The following is a 22,820-nucleotide window of genomic DNA, read 5'->3' on the forward strand; positions in this document are numbered from 1 at the left end:
TGATCATGCCTCTGCTAGGCCACATTCAGGTGCTTTCACCCAGAGTCTGTTGGATCTGAATTTCCCAGCCCGGGCGCATCAAGCATTCAGACAGTACAGTGACATGTAGCTAGTTACTGGTTTATACTTTGTATAGACCAGGGTCACATATGTAGTTGTTCAGCACCTCTACTGGCTGTGTTCAGAAACTAAAGGGCATCATCATCTGTTCGAGATCTTGAATGTATGGTGTGTGCTTTACAAAATGGCGTCCTGACCCCTCACGTACAGTATGTGTGAGGTCATGACCTCGCTCGTATGGTGTATGAGAGGTCATGCCATGCTGAGGATACTATTTTGTAGAGCTGGTCTTTTGCAGGGACAGATGCGTTCGGGGACCAGACAGAATTGTCCTGTGGGTGGATCTGGCCCACGGGCCACCAGTTGAACTAGCCTTATAGGTAGGGTGAACACCCATCCCTTATATCAAGGGCCTGCCTCTTATTTCATTGATATGTCCCTTAGGGTGGCCACCCATCCCTTATTTAAAGGGACATCCCTTGACCACAGTCAGCATTAAATTGATGATGATGATGATTGCATTGTATATTTAAGGGCAGTAGGAATTAACTCTTGAGAGAAATGTGCGTGATGTGCTACGGGAAATGGTATTTGCCTAAAATGTCCTTGAAAATAAAGAATTGCCCCTTATTTTTCATGTGGTCTCCCTTGTTTCTATGCAGCAAAAGTGGTCACTCTGCTTGTCGGTCAGAAGAAGCTAGGCAGATAGGAGGTTCAAAGTTCCTGTCTGTGTAACTGTAACAGAGTGTGGCTGTGGACACACATGTCACTGTTACCAGTGGGGATCTAAAGCAGGAACTTCAGCCCTGAAATCAGAAGCCCCGACCCCTTGCCTTGAAGCAGTAACATCTTTGAACTGCGAGCCATGAGCTGGTTGTTTGTGACTGGGGCTGGCCACTAGGGGGACATGATCTCTTGCACTAAGCCAATGTATGAAATAACCACATAAAGCCTATCAGAGGGGATGTGTCCTAGTACTGCCCTTGTCTCCTCCAGCTCTGCTTTTCCCTGGAGGGGCCCTGAGGTTTCTCCTCTGCAATTCTTTCAACAGGACGTGCAGAGAGCCAAGTGGCTGCAGGTTTGTGAGCTAGTGGCCATGGGTCGAGCCCCTAGGATGAGCAGGCAGGAGATGGGGAAGCTGAGGCTGGAGGAGAGAGAAGTCCTATCAGACTCCAGTCTCCTGCTGTTCAGATCAAGGAGCAAATGACTGTGAAAGCCTGTGGGATTTGGGCAAAGGCAACTGGTGGAATTAAAAAACCACACACAAACCAGGGCCAAGGGATCATGTCTCAGACATTCTGAATGAGGCCAAGACACATGGGCCAGACTCTCCATGGGTAGCTGTTGCCATTTCTGTTTAAGGGCAATGGACCAAATTCATCCCTGCCGCTAAGTGGGTGCCTGTCATAAACAGATAGTTAAGGGTTAAGGTCTCTTTTACCTGTAAAGGGTTAACAAGCTCAGTAACCTGATGAACACCTGACCAGAGGACCAATCAAGGGACAAGATAATTTAAAATCTCTGTGGAGGGAAGTCTTTGTCTGTGTTCTTTGTTTGAGTTGCCATTCTCTTTTTGGATCTAAGAGAGGCCAGACATATCTTCAAGTTCTCCAAGTTTTCCTGAAGTATTTTCTTCTGTTCAGTACAGTGAGTATTAGAAAGGCGGACTAGTCTTATAATTAATTTTCTGCATTTGCAGTTGTGTGTTTGCTGAAGAAATTCTTTATTTCTGTTTGCTGTTACTTTGATTATTCTGAGAAAGGAGTGGGGGGAAGCCTCTCCAGGTTTATAAGCTAGACCCTGTATATTTTTCATCCTGGTGTTACAGAGATAGTGTACTTTCTTTCTTTTAATAAAATCTTTTCTTTTTAGAACTTGATTGATTTCTTCCCTTGTTTGGATTTTCAGGGGAAGGGGAGGGGGGAAAAGTGAATCCCTCTTTGTTTGATTCAAGAAGTTTGTAGGGAGGGATAGCTCAGTGGTTTGAGCACTGGCCTGCTAAACCCAGGGTTGTGAGTTCAATCCTTGAGGAGGCTACTTAGGGATCTGGGGCAAAAATTGGTCCTGCTAGTGAAGGCAGGGGGCTGGACTCAATGACCTTGCAAGGTTTTCCAGTTCTAGGAGATTGGTATATCTCCAATTATTACCTTTAAGTTTGAATCAAGGTATCTGTCTCCAGGACTAGGGGTGGGGGGAATGGATTATTTCCCTTTGTGTTAAGATTCAAGGAGTTTGGATCTGTGTTCCCCAGGGAAAGTTTGGGGGAACAGGGAGTGTGCCAGACAGTAAAAACCTGGATGGTGGCAGCTTTACCAGATCTAAACTAGGATTTTAGTCTAGAGGAGTCCATGCAGGTCCCCATCTTGTGGATGCTAAAGTTCAAAGTGGGGAACAAACCTATGACAGTGCCCCTCTCATTCAATGAGGGGCCAGACCCCCCTGTGCTGCACATTGGTGTTGCTCCATGGGCAAGAGTTCCAGGGGGAGTAAATCAGTGGAGCTTCATTCTTTCTCTTTCTTGTGTAGCTGCTCTTAAATTAAAAGAAGAGAAAAGAAAGGCAATGGCTCTCCCACCGGGAGCACTTGTATCGCTTGGATTGTCAGTAGGGGGCATTGTGGGATGGCTCCTGGAGGCCAGTAACAGTCGACGTAAGCAACCTAACTACATCGCCTGTGACATGAAACCACTCGCGACGGTGGTGTTCTTATGTCAGCGTAGAGAGGCACTTATGTCAGCCGGAGCCGAATTTAAGTGAAGACACTTCCACACCCACGTTGACGCAAGGCAGCTTATGTCGACCCAACCGCGTAGTGTAGACCAGGCCCTGGTGTGGTAACACTCAACTCCTGTTATCATAGGACAGACTAAGCATGTGAGTGAGGAAGTGGCTGCTGTGGCGTGTAGAGGCTAATGAAAACAACAGTTATGGTGCTGCTCCACACACCAAGCAGGTGCGCAGCCTTAATGTAGGCCTACTCGCCAAAGCTTTACCAGTAACATTTGCCTTATTTTGGCACATCCTTGCCCGCCTCCATGCTCAATTTTGAGTCCTGTCACTAAAACCCCGATGTAAAACCACCTCTGCAAATGACATAAGCCCTCTCCTGGCCCTGTTCGTCCAGTCTGACGCCGGTGTGGGGGCTGCAGGACGGGTACCAGCAAAAACAACCCTCCAGCAATGTCCCTGTGGCTGCCTGGGTGACTGCTCCGTTCACAATTTGGAACCCTCCTGCTAAGGGGTCACAGTGGCTGGAACCTCCCACTCCTGCAACTTTAGCCCGTGTGTTTTGGAAAAACCTCTGTTCCTGCAGCCCACCTGTTGCTCCAGCTAAAGGTCCTGTTGCCATCTGGTCCAGGAAAGGAGTCTTAGCCCAGTGGTTCTCAACCTTTTTGGGCTCAGGAGCCATTTGTCAACGTTTTAGCCTGTTGTGACCCAGTAAATAGTCTGGGAGTGGAGACTCTAGGGTGGTTTTGGTCAGATCCTGCCCTTCCGGGGGGGTTGGGTCCAGCCAGGCACTCACCGCATAGTGGTGGCTCCTGCATCTCCTGTGCTGTGGGGCTGGCTGGGCTTGGCTCTCCGTTCTGGGCGTTGCAACCTTTGGGGTTACAGCGCTGCTTGGGTTCCTCCCCTCCCCCCCTGACTGGACCCAATCTGTGTGAGTGGAGTTGTGCCCTGGCTCATGGGCTTGCAGGGCCACTCACTCAGGTTTGGCCTACCCAGACTCCTGTTACCATGATGGCTGGGCCAAACTGAGTGGTGCTGGGACCCCAGAGGTTGCGGTGCCTGGAGGAGGGAGCTGAGCCCAGCCAGCCCCATGAGACAGGAGCTGCCATGCGACCCTTTGAAACATTCTGGTGATCCATTTTTTGGTCCCAGTCCATGGGTTGAGTCGTGATACCCTGGAGTAGATGTCTTCAGCCTGTGTTGGGGTGGGGAGCAGTGCAAGCCCTGCTACAGAATCCCCGCTGACTTAAAGGTGTCTATTCCCACATTTCAAAGGCGAGCCAGACATTGAGGTAGGACAGAGTAGAGCAGCAATGCCAGACAAAGGGGAAGAAATTCCAGAAGTTGTACCACTAGGCAAAGGAGGCCCAATGGTCTTGCAGGGGCTGACTTCTGGGCCCATCATGCTTGGCACAGACACCACCCCCACTCTGAACACCTGGAGGAAGGAAATTCAGCAGTACCCAGTGATGTTCATAGAATATCAGGGTTGGAAGGGACCTCAGGAAGTCATCTAGTCCCACCCCCTGCTCAAAGCAGGACCAATCCCCAAACAGATTTTTGCCCTGATCCCTAAATGGCCCCTTCAAGGATTTAACTCATAACCCTGGGTTTAGCAGGCCAATGCTCAAACCACTGAGCTATCCCTCCACTTCTTTATTGTGTTTACATGCTTCATGGGCTTCCAAACCTCCCCCAACCTTTCCATCCTCTTCCTTTGCTGCATTTTATATGGTGGCTGTATGCACACAGGCAGAGAGGGAATGAATTGCCGTTTGAAGTAGACTCGCTATTTTAAAAATGTGCCCTAGTAATAAAAATAAGGGATATGGTAAGCAACTTTTTAACTCACCTTTCATGTATTTATTTTTGAGATGAGCACTCCTCCCAGCAGAGAGAGGGCCCCGTTTCTCATCAGAGCCCCCAGGGGCTGGGAGAACTCACAGACACAGCTAATTCTAGCTCAGCCAATGAGACAGCCAGGAAGGGAGACACCCAATTTCTGGCCCAGATAGCTGGGAATTGAAAGTAACTTTTTGTTACCCTTCCCGCCAGGAGCCATGGCTGCAGAGAGCCCTGCAGAAAGTCTCCGGGATGAACTTTCTTGTCCCATCTGCCTGGAGTATTTCACAGACCCGGTGACTATTGAGTGTGGGCACAACTTCTGCCGAGCCTGCATCAGCCAGTGCTGGGGGGAGTCAGAGACAAACGTCTCCTGCCCCCAGTGCAGAGAAACCGCTCAGCAGAGAAACCTGCGCCCCAACAGACAGCTGGGGAACGTGGTGGAGTTAGTGAAACGACTGAGGTTCCAGGTGGTGACAGAGCCCGAGGGGCAGAGAATGTGTGAGAGGCACCAGGAAGCTCTGAAACTCTTTTGTGGGGAGGATCAAACCCCCATCTGCGTGGTGTGTGATAAATCCAAGGCTCACAGATCTCACACGGTGGTTCCCATAGAGGAGGCTGCCCAGGAGTACAAGGTAGGAAATCTCTGCCCAGCATCCCAAAGTACAGCTGCTCATGCAGACATCATGTAGCCTGCGGCCATAACTGTGGGTTCCCAGACTTCCAATGTTTGTGTTTCCTTCTAGTGTCGCAGAACTCCTATGTCCTGCTGTCATAAAGGATGGTTTTTTGTTTTTTGTTTTGCTAACTACAGTGTTGTGATAAAGATTTAGAATGTTACACATGGATCTCTGCTCTGACGTGAGGACCAATTTCCAGGAGTGGGTGGAGGAAAATATTCATTCTCTTGTGATGCCCTTTTCCTCAGCTAATATTTCTGTTCCAACCCACGTTCCTGCTGAGCGGGACACACCAGAACCAGCACTGCCAGCCCCCACCATTCTAAAATCCTGAGATCTTTGAAAAGATTCAGTCAGACTCTGGGAGTTTATCCTCCCATGCTCTGCTTCAGTCCTTTCAAACCAATGGAGAAATAACTTGATTCTTGGTCCCAAAAAGATGCTGAGGATGTGAGGTGAGGCAGTGGTGTAGTCAGAGCTCCTGACTGGTGGACAGATGATGAAACCCAGTTTGTGCTCCTAGCCCCCAGGTGTCAGAATGAACTAGCTCTCCTCTGCTACCTGCTGTTTTTCCCCCAGTTTCTGCAGCATCTGTGGCCTGGCCTGAGTTGCCATGTGGGTGCTCTCCTGGCCAGCTGCTGTAAATAAGCTGGAAACGTAAATCCCTGCAGCAACCTTATTGCAGGGGGAGAGGGGGAATCATTGCTCCTCAAGCTTCAAAAGAAAAAAAAATTAACACCCCTCCGCTCCTCCCATTTGTCTTTGCCCAGGAACAATTTCAGACCCGATTGCAGGCTCTGAAAAAAGAGAGAGAAAAGCTGCTGGGATGGAAACTGACGGGAGAGAAGAGAAGCTTACAGTACCTGGTAGGAGCCAAGTGTTGTTACCCAGGAGGGTCGTGGGGATGAATGTGTGGGAGGATTGTGCGTCTCTGGGGCCATGATTTGGGATTGTGTGTGTGTCTCTCTCTGTTCCCCTCTGTGGGCTGGAGTGGGACTGGGACTCCTTGCCTGGCTCTGGGGCTAGGACAGATTCCCCAGGGGCTCTGGCCAGCCTTGGGACAGGGCAGATGTTGATCGAATAAAGCAGCAAGTGCAGCCTGTGCTCCCCTCTGCCCATGATGGAGGGGATGTGGGGTCATGGCCCGACCTCCTCCCTTCAGCTCAAGCAGTGCCAAGGCTGCGTTCATAGTCCATCCCCAGCTATCAGAGAGGTCTGTTCGGCTTGGCTTCAGGCTTGATCTTTGTGTCTGTACACAGTGTGTGTTTCGCTGTATGCCAGGGGTGGGCAAACCGCCCTCGGGCTGGATGTGGCCCGTCAGGGCTTTGGATCTGACCCGCGGGGCTGCCGGCACCACGTCCCTGCGGCCAGTGTGTGTGTGGGGGCTAGAGGGCTCCGTGTGCTGCCTTCGCCTGCGGGCACTGCCACCCGCAGCTCCCATTGGCCAGGAACAGGGAACTGCGGCCAATAGGAGCTTCGGGGAGGTACCTGCAGGCGAGGGCAGCGTGCGGAGCCCTCTGCCCCCCCCCCCCCAATCCAGGGGCCACAGGGATGTGGTGCCAGCCGCTTCCTGCCCTGGCCCCGGTGCGCGCCACTGCCACCCCGGAGCTTCTCCAAGTAAGTGGCATCGGGCCAGAGCCCGAACCCCAAAACCCTCCTGCACCTCAAACCCCAACCCTCAGCCCCGAGCCACACCCCTCTTGCACCCCAATCCGTTGCTGCATCCCTTGTTAGGGGGCTTATTCCTTCACCCTCTCACTTCCCTGGTCCTTCTCGCATGAACAGAGAGCAACAATACCCAAAGTCCAATGGCACAAACAATTCAATGTTTATTGGGGTGAACTTCCAGCAAGTATGATTCCAGTTTCCTTCCTTAGTGTCCCCCTTTCCAGCTCTGACACCAAAGGGCCTTGTCTGTGTCCTTGTTTCTGTTCCCATCCCCTGTTCCCATTTGCCCCCTTAGTAAAACATGATCCCAAGTTCCTCATCCCCAGTCCCTGTTCCCATTCCCCCTTCCCCCCCTGATTGACTGCAGACTATATAGTAAAACCTGAGATTTGCTTAGCTATTCCTTAACCAATCATTTTACTGAAATTTAACTAACCAATCCTAACATATCGTAACATGGTTATTTAACCAATTATATTCCACCACCTTCATTGGTTTACGTGCAACAAAATTAATTATACAGCAGACAGAAACAATCACAGAACCAGACGGAGACTATGCAAATAAACATACAAAACAATACAGAAGTGAGGATTTTACAACTACATCTATACAGACATAAGGGTTTTCCAGCTGTGTCTATTGATAAGTGAGGTCTTGCCAGACAGGATGCTATTAAACTAAGTTTCCTTTTACATCTTCTAGGCTCTACCCTTTCTCTGGAGGTGATAGGAATATCAGGACAGGATTGTATTCCTAACAGCCCAATAGCACCTTATTTCAATGTGACTAGTTTGGAATGTGAGGATGTGACCATACACTTCCCAGCTTATGGCTGCCTAACTACATCTTAGCTGAAGGCCTTAGCCTGTCACAGTAAGAGAAGGCCATTACACAGACAGTGATTTTGATTCTTTCTTTTATACCTCTATAACTAGCTAAGCGATAAGAATACACCTAAATTCTTAAAGTATAGGCCTTTGCAGACAGGCCTGAATGTCTATATCCTAACACTCCACCCCCTTTTTTTTCTTTTGGGATCCTCCTGCCCAGGTATCCTTGGAAAAGCACAGGATATATGGCGACACATTTCCTGATAGGGCCAGGCATCAAGGTGGAAGGTGTCGATATTCCATTTGTCCCATTGCCCCTTGTGTAGTAGAGTGCCCTGCACCTTCTCTCGTATGGGCATACCACACCTATTCCAATTAGTGTCCCAGACTTCCCATTATATTGGGCCCGAGAAGGTTGGGTCCAGGTTGTCTTGCACACTGCGGGGTGGGGCGGGCTTACTACATTACTTATAGGTTATCTGCATATGCAGCGTAACACAAGTACTGTTAACAATATACAATGGACAGCAACACCGAGTCCTGACCACTGCAGTATGGTCCAACGTCCGAGCCGCGACCTAAACACTCCCTCTCCTCCTTCGACAGGGTTAAGATCTTAATGCGTCCAGTTGCTGGCAGCTGCAACAAGCTGCCCCTGTAGGTTTTACATGCTTTTGTCCATATTATAAGTCCATTGAATGTCCACAGAGAAATGGGTTATTGTCCAAACCAACTTAACCACTTGGTATGGATTCAGGCCGTATGCCCTGGTTAGATTATTCACAGCAATAAGATTTGCAGATCCATTTGTGCACCAAAGTCCAGATAGCAGCATGCAGAGGTGTGTAGTTTGGTTGGGGGCTGGTGTAATTGTGCCCCCAGGAATATGTACATTTTTAGCAAAACACCTCATACACAGTACACCCAATTGTCCACCCCTTGCCATAGGCCATTGATTCTGCTCCTGCATAGTCATAGGAGAGGGGCACAGCCAAACATTTTCTTTGATTTACACCGTTTTACACACCCCTCCACTGATTCCCAGTGAGGTCCTCCCCTTATTATTCCCATAGGTCTTGTAGGGCCCACCTTAGTTGCTGTTTTATTTCCAGGCACCATAGTAGCCATTACACAGGTGCTGGCCTTCTAGCTGAGCATTTTGCATTCCCATACACATCTCCCCTTCCCCCCAGGTCAGCCTTTTGAACCCACGTCATGCCAGCAACAAGACAAACATTACAGACAAACAACACAAAACAGATTTATGGTATTCTGGGTTATTTTTTTGCTAGCGCCAGCATGCTTGTAGAGTGTCTGAAAAAACAAAAGAAACAATTTCCACTCCCCTGGTGGGGACAGATTATTGCTTAATAATAATACCAATTCCTTTTACAAATTTCCTTGCTAATTGCAGGAAAAACAGAAGAATTACCTCCAGGCTGTCCTTATTTTGTTCTAAAGTCAGGCTAGTGAATTACCCCACTCACTGGTCATTTATGAGGTGGTGTGCCTCAGTTTCCCCTCTTGTACAACAGACCAGGTTTGCAATAGTTTCTTTGCTGTACCAAGATCTACGTTTATTCTCAGGTAATAGCTGAGAGACAGCTTCAGATTTCTACTCTGCGTGTGCGCACACTCTCTCTCTCTCTCTCTTCCCCCCGCCCCCCTTAGGATTAACCTGTCCCCCTTATTTTCAGGCTTGACTTTTTTTTTTCCACCTCCCTTTTCTGGAGGGCCATAATTTGAGTCTTCTAGTAGCTTGTTTGCTGACCAGATGTATTCATTATTCTCAGGTTCTTTGTGCTGCAAAGGGCAGTTTCCTTCTTCCCCCATCAGCTAGGTAATTTGCATCCACACAGAGGCTTTCTTGGCTTGCCTCTGGATTCAAAGCTATCAGCAGCTCAGAGACTGTTTTAAAAGGGACACATTCCACTTCCACCAGAGTTCTGATTACTTTTCACTTTCATCTCCTGCTCCAAAACGCACAGATCTGAAAAAGAAGCACAATCTACTATGGCTCCTTTTGGAGTCCTAGCAGGATTTTAATTAAGTACCATGTTTTGTTTGTATTTCTTTTACCCCTTGTCCAATATACACTGCACATGTCCTGGGAAATAGTTTAACCTCCATTATATCAGCCATATTAATTTTACACAAGGTGTGACTGCTCCCCCATGCCCAGAGTTTTCATGCACCCCCAAAGTGACAGTCCCATGTCCCAGAGCCACCCCAAGGCTCAGTGTTCCCGTCATTGTTCCCCTTTTCCTTTTCTGTGCACACACACAATTCTATTTTGTCTAACATCCCTTGCACTGTGATTACTCTTTTTACACAACTGTACCCCGATTACACTCCCATCTTGTACAATCAGAGACAGCCAGGGGCAGTCAAGTTAAGTTCCAATAGAAACCCCTGACATTCCTTTAGTGATTTTGATTACATTACCCAATAGTCAAATAATTTTGATCAGATTAATCCTCCACCTGCTGCCTGCAGCAGTCTCCTATAGACCATTTCTGGGGGAAAAGGGCCCATTTTCTCTCAAAATAGCTGTAAAGCCTTCTGGGGACAGAAGCATAGTGGTGGTGGTAGCCACTCTACCTGACCCCCTGTATAATTTAATTACCAAGCTTCCATCCAATGTGACTGCACAGAGTTGCACATACAGTTACATTTATATAACTGGGTTTTATTATGAAACCAAAAACTTTCTTTTTGTAACACCACAACTGTTACCTTTAACATCTTCACAACTGTTACCTGTACCATTTTCACAACTCCCAAATGTTTAATTTCCTCCAAACCCTGTATTATTATTTTTTGCAAAAAGGTATTTGTAACTTTTAACTTACTTTTTTAAATTACTTGCTCCTACATTTAGTTCTTTAAGGTAGTGCACTTTGTTTCTAACAACTTAGCCACTAAGTACAATTATTGCCACACAGCTGCCTTAACCTGTGCTGTCTTTATCCTGAGACTGTTTAAAAAGGCAGTAAAACATTTGTCTCCATGGTTGCCCATGGATCTTTCCTCCAAAAATTCCAGTGGAATACAGCAGACCTGTCATACTTTGTCCAAAACAAAAACAAACAAATGAAACCCAAAAACATTTCACATAAGTATCCAAAGAACCCTCCATTAAAACTTCAGAAAAACAAAACTGTGGAAAGGCAGGGGGAAGAGGTGGAAAGAAACCAATTAAGCCTATAGGTCAGTTTAAAGTACAGGCTACCAGCAGCAAATTAAGTAAACTGAGGGAAAGAAGGAAGAAAAGAATCTAGATATCTCTGAACCAAGAGTAGGCTCCCTGGGTTGAAACAGCTGGGAACCCTCACTCCCAGGTTCTCATCCTGGCTCTGGGAGAAGAGTGGGGGTTGTTACCTGCTCCTGCAAACCCTGCCATTTTCCACCTTAAAACCTTTTCTTTTTTTCCTTCACTTGCCCAGGACCAAGTCCCAGCTCCTGTCTCTAGGAGTGGTCTGTTAACTTTGCTTCTGACTCTAAACCCTGTTGTGCCAAATCACCTTTAACCACCCTAACTAATTTACAACACTTCAGCAGCCCCTGCTGAAACAGCACCAAACTTGAAAGATTACTGGCAGCTTCCCATAATGCTGCCCTACTTCAAACCTCTCACAAGTGGACTGAACTGCCTCCTTTCCCTGGAAGGCATCCAGTCCCCATGGGCAGGGATCTTCTTCCATTACCCATATACCAAAGGAGGGTGAGCTCCTCAGCCACCCCCCATCCCTCTGGGTCCCCTAACACTTCCTCCATTTCCTTTTTAATCTCATCCCAGGCTGACCCCTGCACCTGGTATGGGGCCCTGGTTCTTCCTTATCCATTTATCCAAAAAATCCTTTACCCTAGCTTGCCAGAACCCACAACTACCATCACGAGAGTTCACTATACCCCCTCCAAGCAGCTACACGGACTGTTTGGGAGGGGGACTTACAGGCTGCCACTCACCTATCCAACGCGATGCATCCGAGTCACCAGCACCAAGATGTTAGGGGGCTTATTCCTTCACCCTCTCACTTCCCTGGTCCTTCTCGCATGAACAGAGAGAAACAATACCCGAAGTCCAAAGGCGCAAACAATTCGATGTTTATTGGAGTGAACTTCCAGCAAGTATGATTCCAGTTTCCTTTCTTAGTGTCCCCCTTGCCAGCTTTGACACCACAGAGCCTTGCCTGTGTCCCTGTTTCTGTTCCCATCCCCTGTTCCCATTTCCCCCCTTAGTAAAACATGATCCCAATTTCCTCATCCCCAGTCCCTGTTCCCATTTCCCCCCCTCTTCCTGATTGACTGCAGACTATATAGTAAAACCTGAGTTTTGCTTAGCTATACCTTAACCAATCATTTTACTGAAATTTAACTAACCAATCCTAACATATCGTAACATGGTTATTTAACCAATTATATTCCACCACCTTCATTGGTTTACACCCAGCAAAATTAATTATACGGCAGACAGAAACAATCACAGAACCAGACAGAGACCATGCAAATAAACATACAAAACAATACAGAAGTGAGGATTTCTCAACTACATCTATACAAACATAAGGGTTTTCTAGCTGTGTTCTTACCAGACAGGATGCTATTAAACTATAAGTTTCCTTTTACATCTTCTAGGCTCTTCCCTTTCTCTGGAGGTGATAGGAATATCAGGGCAGGATTATATTCCTAATAGCCCAATAGCACCTTATTTCAATGTGACTAGTTTGGAATGTGTGGATGTGACCATACACTTCCCAGCTTATGGCTGCCTAACTACATCTTAGCTGAAGGCCTTAGCCTGTCACAGTAAGAGAAGGCCATTACACAGGCAGTGATCTTGATTCTTTCTTTTATACCCCTATAACTAGCTAAGTGATAAGAATACACCTAAATTCTTAAAGTATAGGCCTATGCAGACAGGCCTGAATATCTGTATCCTAACACCCCTCTTGCACCTCAACCCCCTGCCGCACCCCTCTTGCACCCCAATCCCCTGCCCTGATCCCCCTCCCACACACTGCACCTCAACCCCCTGCCCCAGCCCTACATTCATGGCCCTGCATGCAATTTCCCCACCCAGATGTGGCCCTTGGGCCAAAAAGTTTGCGCTATAAGGTGCGCTATAAGGTGCAGCTGAAGCTGTGTCGGTCCCAGGATATTGGAGAGACAAGGGGGAGAGGTGAGATATTTGACTGCACCAATTTCTGTTGGTGAGAGGGACAAGCTTGCACACTGCCCAGAGCTCTTCTTCAAGCCTGGGCTGGAGACCTCTGGGTGGCTGGAAAGATTCTCTCTCTCCAACAGAAGTTGCTCCAATCAAAGATATCACCTCAGCCCCTTGTCTCTCTCTCTGTTATAGGTGAGCACTAGAGAGTCAACAGCTGAGTGATAGCCAAGCTCTCATGCTAAGCGCTGATGGTTTCACAGGGCTCTAAAACCCACCTGCATCCTGACCTTGTCTTGGGAAATCACTGTGCCCCATCCAGGCCTGAGACAGGGTTATTGGACCGAATCAGGAGTCATATGGCCAATGGGATGCAGAGGTGAAGGGCTCAGAAGAAAAGAACCTGACATTCAATTTGTCTCCCATTCTCATAACTTTTCTGTGCCCGCCTATGACTCAGATCATAGCACCGATCAGCCCCAAACTGAGCTGGGTCTAATTGGATTGGGCCACACCAGGGAAGCAGCATCTTAGAAGTTATTAAAGGGTCTTTCAGTCTCTGTAAATATGCATACATCTCGGATATGCACGTGGGAAAGTGATGTGAGCATGCTCCAGGAGACAGTTGCATCTCAAGCCAGTGTGCATAGCGGTAGCAGGCAGCTGTGCCAAAGAGGGCAGAGTTAAGGTTGTGTGGCAGTGTGTTGTGGGAGGCGTGACCTTAACTCTGCATTCCCTTGATTTCAGAGCTGTGTTTGTGTCATAAACAGATAGTTAAGGGTTAAAGTCTCTTTTACCTGTAAAGGGTTAACAAGCTCAGTAACCTGATAAACACCTGACCAGAGGACCAATCAAGGGACAAGATAGTTTCAAATCTCTGTGGAGGGAAGTCTTTGTCTGTGTTCTTTGTTTGAGTTGTCGTTCTCTTTTTGGATCTAAGAGAGGCCAGACATATCTTCAAGTTTTCCAAGGTTTCCTGAAGTATTTTCTTCTATTCAGTTTAGTGAGTATTAGAAAGGTGGACTAGCCTTATAATTAATTTTCTACATTTGCAATTGTGTGTTTGCTGAAGAAATATCTTTATTTCTGTTTGCTGTTACTTTGATTATTCTGAGAAAGGAGGAGGGGGGGGAAAGCCTCTCCAGGTTTATAAGTTAGACCCTGTATTTTTGCATCCTGGTAATACAGAGATAGTGTACTTTTTTTTCTTTCTTTAATAAAATCTTTTTTAGAACTTGATTGATTTCTTCCCTTGTTTGGATTTTCAGGGGAAGGGGAGGGGGGAAAAGTGAATCCCTCTTTGTTTGATTCAAGGAGTTTGAATCAACGTATATTTCCCAAGGACTAGGGGAAGGGAGGGGGAAATGCTTTATTTCCCTTGGTGTTGAGATTCAAGAAGTTTGAATCTGTGTTCCCCAGGGAAAGTTTTGCGGAACAGGGAGTGTGCCAGACACTAAAAGCTTGGCTGGTGGAAGCAAAGACCAGATCTAAACTAGGATTTAAGTTTAGAGGAGTCCATGCAGGTCCCCATCTTGTGAACGCTAAAGTTCAAAGTGGGGAATAAACCTATGACAGTTTGTCTTTGCTTTATTCTTGATTTCATGGTATAAGTTTATGTTCTGGGGCTGCACTAGCAGGGCCGGCTCCAGACCCCAGCGCACCAAGTGCGCGCGTGGGGCGGCATTTTGCCGGCAGGGCAGCAGGCGGCTCCGGCGGACCTTCCGCAGTCATGACTGCGGAGGGTGCGCTGGTCCTGTGGCTCCGGTGGACCTCCCGCAGGCATGACTGAGGAGGGTTCGCTGGTCCCGCGGCTCGGGTGGACCTCCCGCAGGCATGCCTGTGGAAGCTCCACCGGAGCCGCGGGACCAGCGGACCCTCCGCAGGCACGTCTGCAAGAGGTCCCCCAGAGCCACGGGACCGACAACCGGCAGCGCGCCCCCTGGGGCGTGCTGCCCTGCTTGGGGCGGCCGGATTCCTAGAGCCGCCCCTGTGCACTAGAGATCCTGAGCTCTGCACTAACACAGTTAGCTTTTAGGCACTGAATTCTCATGTCTCTTCAGAGGTGGGGCTGGGCATCCTTCCGGGGCATGTGAATATCAGGAAGTTCCTCAGTGAAACTTGGGAGTTTTGGTTTGTTTTCTTATTTTAATTTGTCTTTTCTTTACCCCGTTCAGTCTCTCTCAGGAGTCTCTGCTCATGTACTTCGGAGTCCTACCCTTTCTACTGCTGGAAGGACTGAGATTGTCAGAGGTCACTGATCACAACAGAAACAAACCATGTCAGAGGGGAAGGGAATTTAGGGCAAGTTGGGACTTTCTAGGAAAATATTCTCTCTGGTCAAATGGGGAAAGTTTCTGTCTGTTTTTGAGGTGCTGAATACTTAGAGGTTGCAATGAAATTCCCCCTCCTGCTGACGCAGGGCTGTGTGAAATTTCCCCTGCCTGTCCATGTGTCCATGATGTGCCCTTTCCCTGTTTGTCCCTCTTCTTTACAGGGAAAGACAGAAGCTGAGAGAGAGAAAATTGTGTCTCAGTTTAAGCAGCTGCACCAGTTTCTGGAGGAAGAAGAGCGACTCCTGCTGGCCCAGCTGGGAGAGCTGGAGAAGGAGATTGTGAAGCTGCAGGGTGAAAATATCACCAAAGTCTCCGCGGAGATTTCCCGTCTCAGCGAGCTGATCAGTGAGATGGAGGGGAAGTGCCAGCAGCCAGCGAGTGAATTCCTGCAGGTGAGACCTCAGAGCCTTGGAGATATTTGGGAAATGGATGAACGGGGAGACCCATGTGGCTTGGAGTGCAGAATCCTAACGCTACAATGAAATTCACTGTTTCTAGTTTTTACATAGGAATCCTCTCTCTCGCTCTCGCTTAATGTTACCTTATTTTATTGTTAGGAACTGTACTGTTAAAGTGTGAAATCTCTGGTTTATGATCACTACCACTTCCTTCTGTTTTATTATTCTTGATTAGGGGTTTGTACAGCTTCCATATCACTTGTAACGGAGCTCTTTTTTCTCTGTCTCCCCCTCTCTAGGATGTCAGAAGCAACTTGAGCAGGTACATGGCTCCGTCTCACTCTGAGGGAAACGTCACTGTGTGGGGGAGGGTCTTGAGGCCCACATCTCCTCAGGGCACCATGGCCAACTGTGTGGGGCAGGGGTCACACCTCAGATCCAAATCTCCCCTCTGCTGACGTTACTCCTGGGATTGATGTTCTTTATTTGAGACGCTGAGATGATGAAGCATAGGGGCAGGTTAATAGACCAGAATAGATCTATTAAATCTCTTGTGTCCCGGGGAACGGGAATATGGACCCTTCCAGAGCAGCAGTGTTCAGATATGTCCAGCTTGTGTCTGTTTGGCGTCCTGCGTGAGGTAATTTGGGGTTAGTGGTCTCCATCCATTTCTGACTGGGCAAGTGTTTACACCACAAAGCATAGTGGAGTCAATGCAGCTTGTTGGCCCATCTGCCTGCTCCACTTCCCCTCGATGTCGTTTCTCGCCAGGTCATGCTGGAAAAAAACTGGGCCGCTGCAGGTGAAGCTTGTGCTGCCCTTGCCTGAGCGGTACCTGCTCTGAGGCCGGGATACATAGAACAATCCAACCTCTAGGCCCTGCAGTCCAGCAGCTTTCATGGGCATGAAATTCATCTGAAATGTGGATAAAATTGTGATTTACAATCAATTAGATAATTCTGTTTCTCTCCAGGTGCGAGAAGGGGAAGTTCCAGCAGCCAGTGGCGATTTCTCCTGATCTGGCAAAGCGTCTTGGTGATTTTACCCAGAAAAACATTGTATTAAAGGAGACACTGAAGAAATTCCAAGGTATTGAGCAGGGATTGAAAAAGGAAAATGGAGTCTGATCCCTGTGAATGTTACCTGCGAATGTAAAACCCAATTTAAGAAGATGGAAGAAATATAGACAAAGTTTTGAATTAGCTAAACAAATTTTGCCACTACACAAGAGATTTATGGAAAAACAACAATAGTCCGAATGTGATTCATTGTCACCTTGTTTGCCCTAATTCTTGAGGACTGCAAAGACCTTGGTTGAGATAAATTCTGTGCTAATGCAAAGGGCTCCATCTTCTTGTCCTGATTTTGTTTCATTCCAGTCTGACCTGTCTAAGAATTTTTTCTTGTAGAAAGGTGAGAGACACTAAAGGCCACTTAAGCCATGTTTATAACCATATTATTAGTGCAGAAAGGGGTCCAGAAGCCTGATACTGGCCCACTTCCATAGGCAAATTTTACACTATATTTTTACACTTTCTTTCTTTCTCTGGGTCTCCCCACCTTTTCCCCTCTGTTCGTGGCCCAGAACTAAAGCATAGTTATTCTGATTAATTGTAGAAATCCTGTATGAAACATAATTTTGATACCATGTAATCTCTTTCTCTCCCTCTCCTCCCTAGACGCTCTGATGTTTGAATTGCAGACAGCAAGTAAGTGGATCTCTGGCAAAAAGGGGTAGTGGAATGGGTGGGGTTTTAGATGGATTGAGGGAAAAGGACAGTGTGTATTTGTGGCACTGGATTCACTTGAGGAAGAAGCTTCTGAGATCGAACAAAACAGAGGCCCCCATCCATAGAGAGTGAGCACTGCAGGTAAGGGGGCTGGCCTTAAGCACTCCAATATATTATTAACCCCTTAATTGGTGTGCAATGTACTGACTGAGTGAGGGCTCTGACTCCTCTGTTATGCTGAGGGGGTTGGTGCCTGGTCTGACCCTTCCTCGGTGTGTCCATAGGACATTGCCCCCTTCTCTGTCTCTCCTTGTGGCTCCCACCTCTCCCTTCCCGCTGGACTCTTGGGTTGCCAGCTAGGCCTCCTCCTCTCCCATTCACCATGGACTGGGGGCCCTGCTCTGATGTACCCACCAGCTCCCTCCCGCCTGCTTCCACCCAGGGCTACTGCCTCCGCCCCTTGTCCCAGCTGCACTGGGGTTCGTGCTCCCCTCTCCGCTGCTTCCTTGATTACCTCTGACTGGGGGTATCTCCTCAAGAGGCAGCTGAGGCTTATGCCCCTTTGGTCGCACCCCAGGCTCTGCTGCCGGCCCCACCCTGCACTGTCCCTGCTGCCGGGAGTGGGGAGCCACAGCACGGGGAGCAGGGAGATTCAGCCAGGGAAGAGATGGAGATGCAGAATCTGCAGCTATAACAGCACCTCTAGGCCCTGGGAGGTGGGAGCCGCGGTGAAATCCCTGCTCAGCCCCAGCACAGAGGCAGCTCCCTGAGACCCAGGACAGAGAGGCAGGAAATCAGGGAGGGTCCCAGCCAGGACGGGGCTGCTGGGGAGTGTGAGAAATGGTCCCAACCTCCCCCAGGGCCGAGATCGGCCCCTGATGCTCTGATTCTCTCTCCCCAGTGACTGTGACTCTGGATCCAGATACGGCTCATCGCCAACTCATCATGTCTGAAGATCGGAAACGGCTGAAATGGAGAGACACATGTCAGCAAGTGCCCAACAACCCTGAGAGATTTGACACTGAGCCCTGTGTGCTGGGCTGTGAGGGATTCACCTCGGGGAGACATTGCTGGGAGGTGGAGATGGGGGGTGGGCGATGCTGGGCTGTGGGGGTGGCCAGAGAGTCTGTGAGGAGGAAGGTGGGGTTGAGTTTTAACCCTGAGGAGGGGATCTGGGCTGTGCAGTGGTTGCATGGGGATCAATATAAGGCTCGCATCTCCTCTGAGACCACAGTGTCACTGGGCCGGGTCCCCAGCAGGATCCGGGTGTGTCTTTGCTGTGACAAAGGGCAGGTGGCATTTTTCAGTATTGACAACAAGACCCCGATCTTCACTTTCCCACCAGCGTCTTTCAATGGGGAGAGAATCCGCCCTTGGTTCTGTTTCTGGGACCGTGAAACCGAGTTAAGACTCTGTTCCTGATGCACAGGGTTATCTATCTGCCTGCAAGCCATGAAATGGGCTTCTCTAGCCTCTAGCACCCTCATTTCTACACCCTGGAATCTAAAGTGGGCCTGTGACCTGTTCTCCCCCCTCCAAAAAGCCAACCAAACAAAACCACCCAACCCTCAGGGACATTGACCAGCCTGTTTGTCACTGATCTCTATGATCTCGCTATGATCCCAGAGGACTCTAGCATTCTGCGTGGTCAGAGAGCAAGAGGAGTTGTCTTGGGTGAGGGAGGACAGTACAGGTGGCAAATCTTTGGGGCAGAGGAGGGGCAGGAGAAAATGGTTAATTTTCACTTTCGATGAGTGTTTTCTAGAATTTAACTAAGGTATTTTTATATCAAGCCCATGGTGGTTGTGTTTTATGGTTCCCATGCTCATTGGCTGCTGCAGGCGTTTTTGTTTTTTCACGAAGTGGATTCTGTATCTTCACAGCTGTAAAGTTGGTGAAATTTTTGTCTCACAATGATTTCTCCTGTCTTCTGCTGGTAAAATATATCAATAAACCGAGAAGCCATCAGAACTACTTGCTTCACCAGTGTGGGGTTTGTTTGCTTTTTACTGACCTGCTCAGTGGGATCGAGGTGAGTTATACGCCATTGGAATTGCAAGTAAAGTAACCCCTCTGGAATTGCAACAACAGTAATGATCATGTCTCTGCTAGGCCACATTCAGATGCTTTCACCCAGTGTCTGTTGGATCCGAAATTTCCCAGTCTGGGCGCATCAAGCATTCAGACAAACAGTGACATGGAGCTAGTTACTGGTCCAAAGTTTTTATAGACCAGGGTCACATGCATAGTTGTGCGGCACCTCTACTGGCCGCGTTCAGAAACAAAAGGGCATCATCGTCTGTTTGATGAGACCTTGCACATACACTGTGTGCAAGGTTATGCTGTGCAGAGGATGCCATTTTACTCTACAAAAGGGCAATGGTCCAAATTCATCCCTGCCACTAAGTGGGTGCCCATCTCATTCAAAGAGGGGCCAGATCCCCCTCTGCTGCACATTGGTGTTGCTCCATGGGTGTGAATGGGCAAGAGCTCCAGGGGGAGTAAATCAGTGTAGCTTCTTTGACTTAAATGGACCTCTGTCAGCTTACAGCAGTGGCCACGAGTTAATCTTTCTTTCTTTTCTTTCTAGTGTAGCTGCTCTTAAATTAAAATTAAAAGAAGAGAAAAGAAAGGCACTGGCTCTCTCACCAGGAGCACTTGTATCGATTGGATTGTCGGTGTGGGGCATTGTGGGAAGGCTTCAGTAGGCCAGTAACAGTCGACGTAAGCAATGCAGTGTCTACACTGACACTGCGTTGACCTAACTACGTTGAACATGACACAATAACGCTCGAGGAGGTAGAGTTCTTACATCAGCATAGAGAGCCACTCACGTCAGTGGAAGCCAGATTTAAGTGACGACACTTCCACAGGCAGGTTGACCAAAGGCACTTTTGTTGACCTAACTGTGTAGTGTAGACCAGGCCTTGGGGTGGTAACACTTAACTCCTGTTATCATGGGACAGGCAATGCATGGGAGTGAGGAGCGGGTTGCTGAGGCTTAGAGAGACTAATGAAAACTACAACTATGGTGCTGCTCCACACACCAAGCAGGTGCGCAGCCTTAACGTAGGCCTACCCACCAAAGCTTTACCAGTAACATTTGCCTTATTTTGGCACATCCCTGCCCACCTCCATGCTCAATTTTGAGTCCTCTCAGTAAAACCTTGATGACATTAAACCACCTCCGCAAATGCATAAGCCCTCTCCTGGCCTTGTTGATCCAGCGTGACGCCTGTGTCGGGGCTGCAGGACGGGTACCAGCAAAAACAACCCTCCAGCAATGTCCCTGTGGCTGTCCGGGTGACTGCTCCGTTCACAATTTGGAACTCTCCTGCCAAGGGGTCACAGTAGCTGGAAACTCTCATTCCCCCACCTTTAGCCCATGAGTTTTGGAAATTCCTCTGTCCCTGCAGCCCACCTTTGGTGAGCTCAGGTGTGGCTCTACCTGCTGCTCCAGCTAAAGGTCCTGTTGCCGTCTGGTCCAGGAAAGGAGTCCTAGCCCAGTGGTTCTCAACCTTTTTGGGCTCAGGAGCCATTTGTCAATGTTTATAGCCAGTTGTGACCCAGTAAATAGTCTGGGGGTGGAGGCCCTGGGGTGGTTTTGGTCGGATCCTGCCCTCCAGGGAGTTTGGGTAGCCAGGCACTCACCGCATAGTGGTGACTCCTGCATCTCCTGTGCTATGGGGCTGGCTGGGCTTGGCTGTCCGTTCTGGGCATTGCAACCTCCAGGGTTACAGTGCTGCTTGGGTTCCTCCCCATCTCCCCCTAACTGGACCCAATCTGTGTGAGTGGAGTTGTGCCCTGGCTCATGGGCTTGCAGGGCCACTCTCTCAGGTTTGGCCTACCCGGACTCCCATTGCCAATTTTGAGTCCCGGCCCACGATGTCTTCAGCCTGTGTTGTGGGGTGGGAGCAGTGCAAGCCCTGCTAGGGGAATCCCCACAGACATAAAGGTGTCTATTCCCCCATTTCAAAGGTGAGCCAGACATTGGGGTAGGACAGAGAAGAGCAGCAATGCCAGGCAAAGGGGAAGAATCTCCGGGAGTTGTACCACCAGGCAAAGGAGGCCAATGGCCTTGAGGGGCTGACTCCTGGGACCATCGTGCTTGGCACAGACCCTACCACCACCGTGTGGACACCTCCTGGGACCTGGAGGAAGGAAATTCGGCAGTGCCCAATGATGTTGATCTCACTGAGGTTACCTGCAAACAACCCAGAGTTCTTCCAGTTCCGGACAAGCCTGACTCAGAACCCACTGGGGACAGGGAAGGGAGCTGAAGTGGGTACATTGATACACACTTTTTTTTTCTGTTTACATGCTTCATGGGCTTCCAAACCTCCCCCCGGTCTCTCCCTCCCCTTCTTTTGCCCCCTTTTATATGGTGGCTGCATGCACACAGGCAGAGAGGGAATGAATTGCTGTTTGAAGTAGACTCCCTATTTTAAAAACGTGCCCTGGTAATAAAAATAAAGGACATGGTTAGCAACTTTTTAACTCAGCTTATTTTTGAGATGAGCACTCATTTCCCATAAGAGCCCCCAGGGGCTGGGAGAACTCACAGACACAGCTGATTCTAGCTCAGCCAGTGAGACAGAGCCAGGAAGGGAGACACCCAATTCCTGTCCCAAACAGCTGGAAATTCAAACTAACTTGGTTATCCTTCCCAGGAGGAGCCATGGCTGCAGAGAGCCCTGAAGAAAGTCTCCGGGGTGAACTTTCTTGTCCCATCTGCCCGGAGTATTTCACAGACCCGGTGACTATTGAGTGTGGGCACAACTTCTGCCGGGCCTGTATCAGCCAGTGCTGGGGGGAGTCAGAGACAAACTTCTCCTGCTCCCAGTGCAGAGAATCCGCCCAGCAGAGAAACCTGCACCCCAACAGACAGCTGGGGAACGTGGTGGAGTTAGTGAAACGACTGAGGCTACAGGTGGTGACAGAGTCCGAGGAGCAAAAAGTGTGTGAGAGGCACCAGGAAGCTCAAACCCCCATCTGTCTGGTGTGTAACAGACCCAAGGAGCACAGAGCTCACAGGGTGGTTCCCATAGAGGAGGCTGCCCAGGAGTACAAGGTAGGAAATCTCTGCCCAGCATCAGTATTTGCACCTACGGGTTTTTCAGATCTATTTCCAGGCCCAAAGTACAGCTGCTCATGCAGACATCATGTAGCCTGCGGCCATAACTGTGGGTTCCCAGACTTCCAGTGTTCGGGTTTCCTTCTAGTGTCACGGAACTCCTATGTCCTGCTGTCATAAAGGATGCCCTGTCCCTGCTGCTGGGAGTGGGGCAGCCCCAGCAGGGGGAGCAGGGAGATGCAGCCGGCAGGGGCGGCGAGTTATATGGGCCCGTGGGGCCCAGGCCCCACCAATAATCCAGGAGCTGGG

At 48.9% G+C, this 22,820-nt stretch overlaps 1 protein-coding gene across 1 annotated transcript; it reads left to right on the plus strand.

The window, feature by feature from the left end:
- The first annotated feature begins 1,654 nt into the window (after nt 1-1,654).
- On the plus strand, nt 1,655-19,411 carry LOC120383935 (zinc finger protein RFP-like). The gene is made up of 8 exons (XM_039502262.1): nt 1,655-1,707; nt 4,842-5,263; nt 6,079-6,174; nt 15,471-15,701; nt 16,007-16,029; nt 16,681-16,796; nt 17,387-17,416; nt 18,339-19,411. The coding sequence occupies exons 2-8, from the start codon at nt 4,847-4,849 to the stop codon at nt 18,857-18,859; spliced, it is 1,434 nt and encodes a 477-aa protein (XP_039358196.1). The 5' UTR covers nt 1,655-1,707; nt 4,842-4,846; the 3' UTR covers nt 18,860-19,411.
- The last annotated feature ends 3,409 nt before the right edge of the window (nt 19,412-22,820 follow it).

This window comes from Mauremys reevesii, linkage group 15 (assembly GCF_016161935.1).
Source record: "Mauremys reevesii isolate NIE-2019 linkage group 15, ASM1616193v1, whole genome shotgun sequence".
NCBI lineage: Eukaryota > Metazoa > Chordata > Testudines > Geoemydidae > Mauremys > Mauremys reevesii.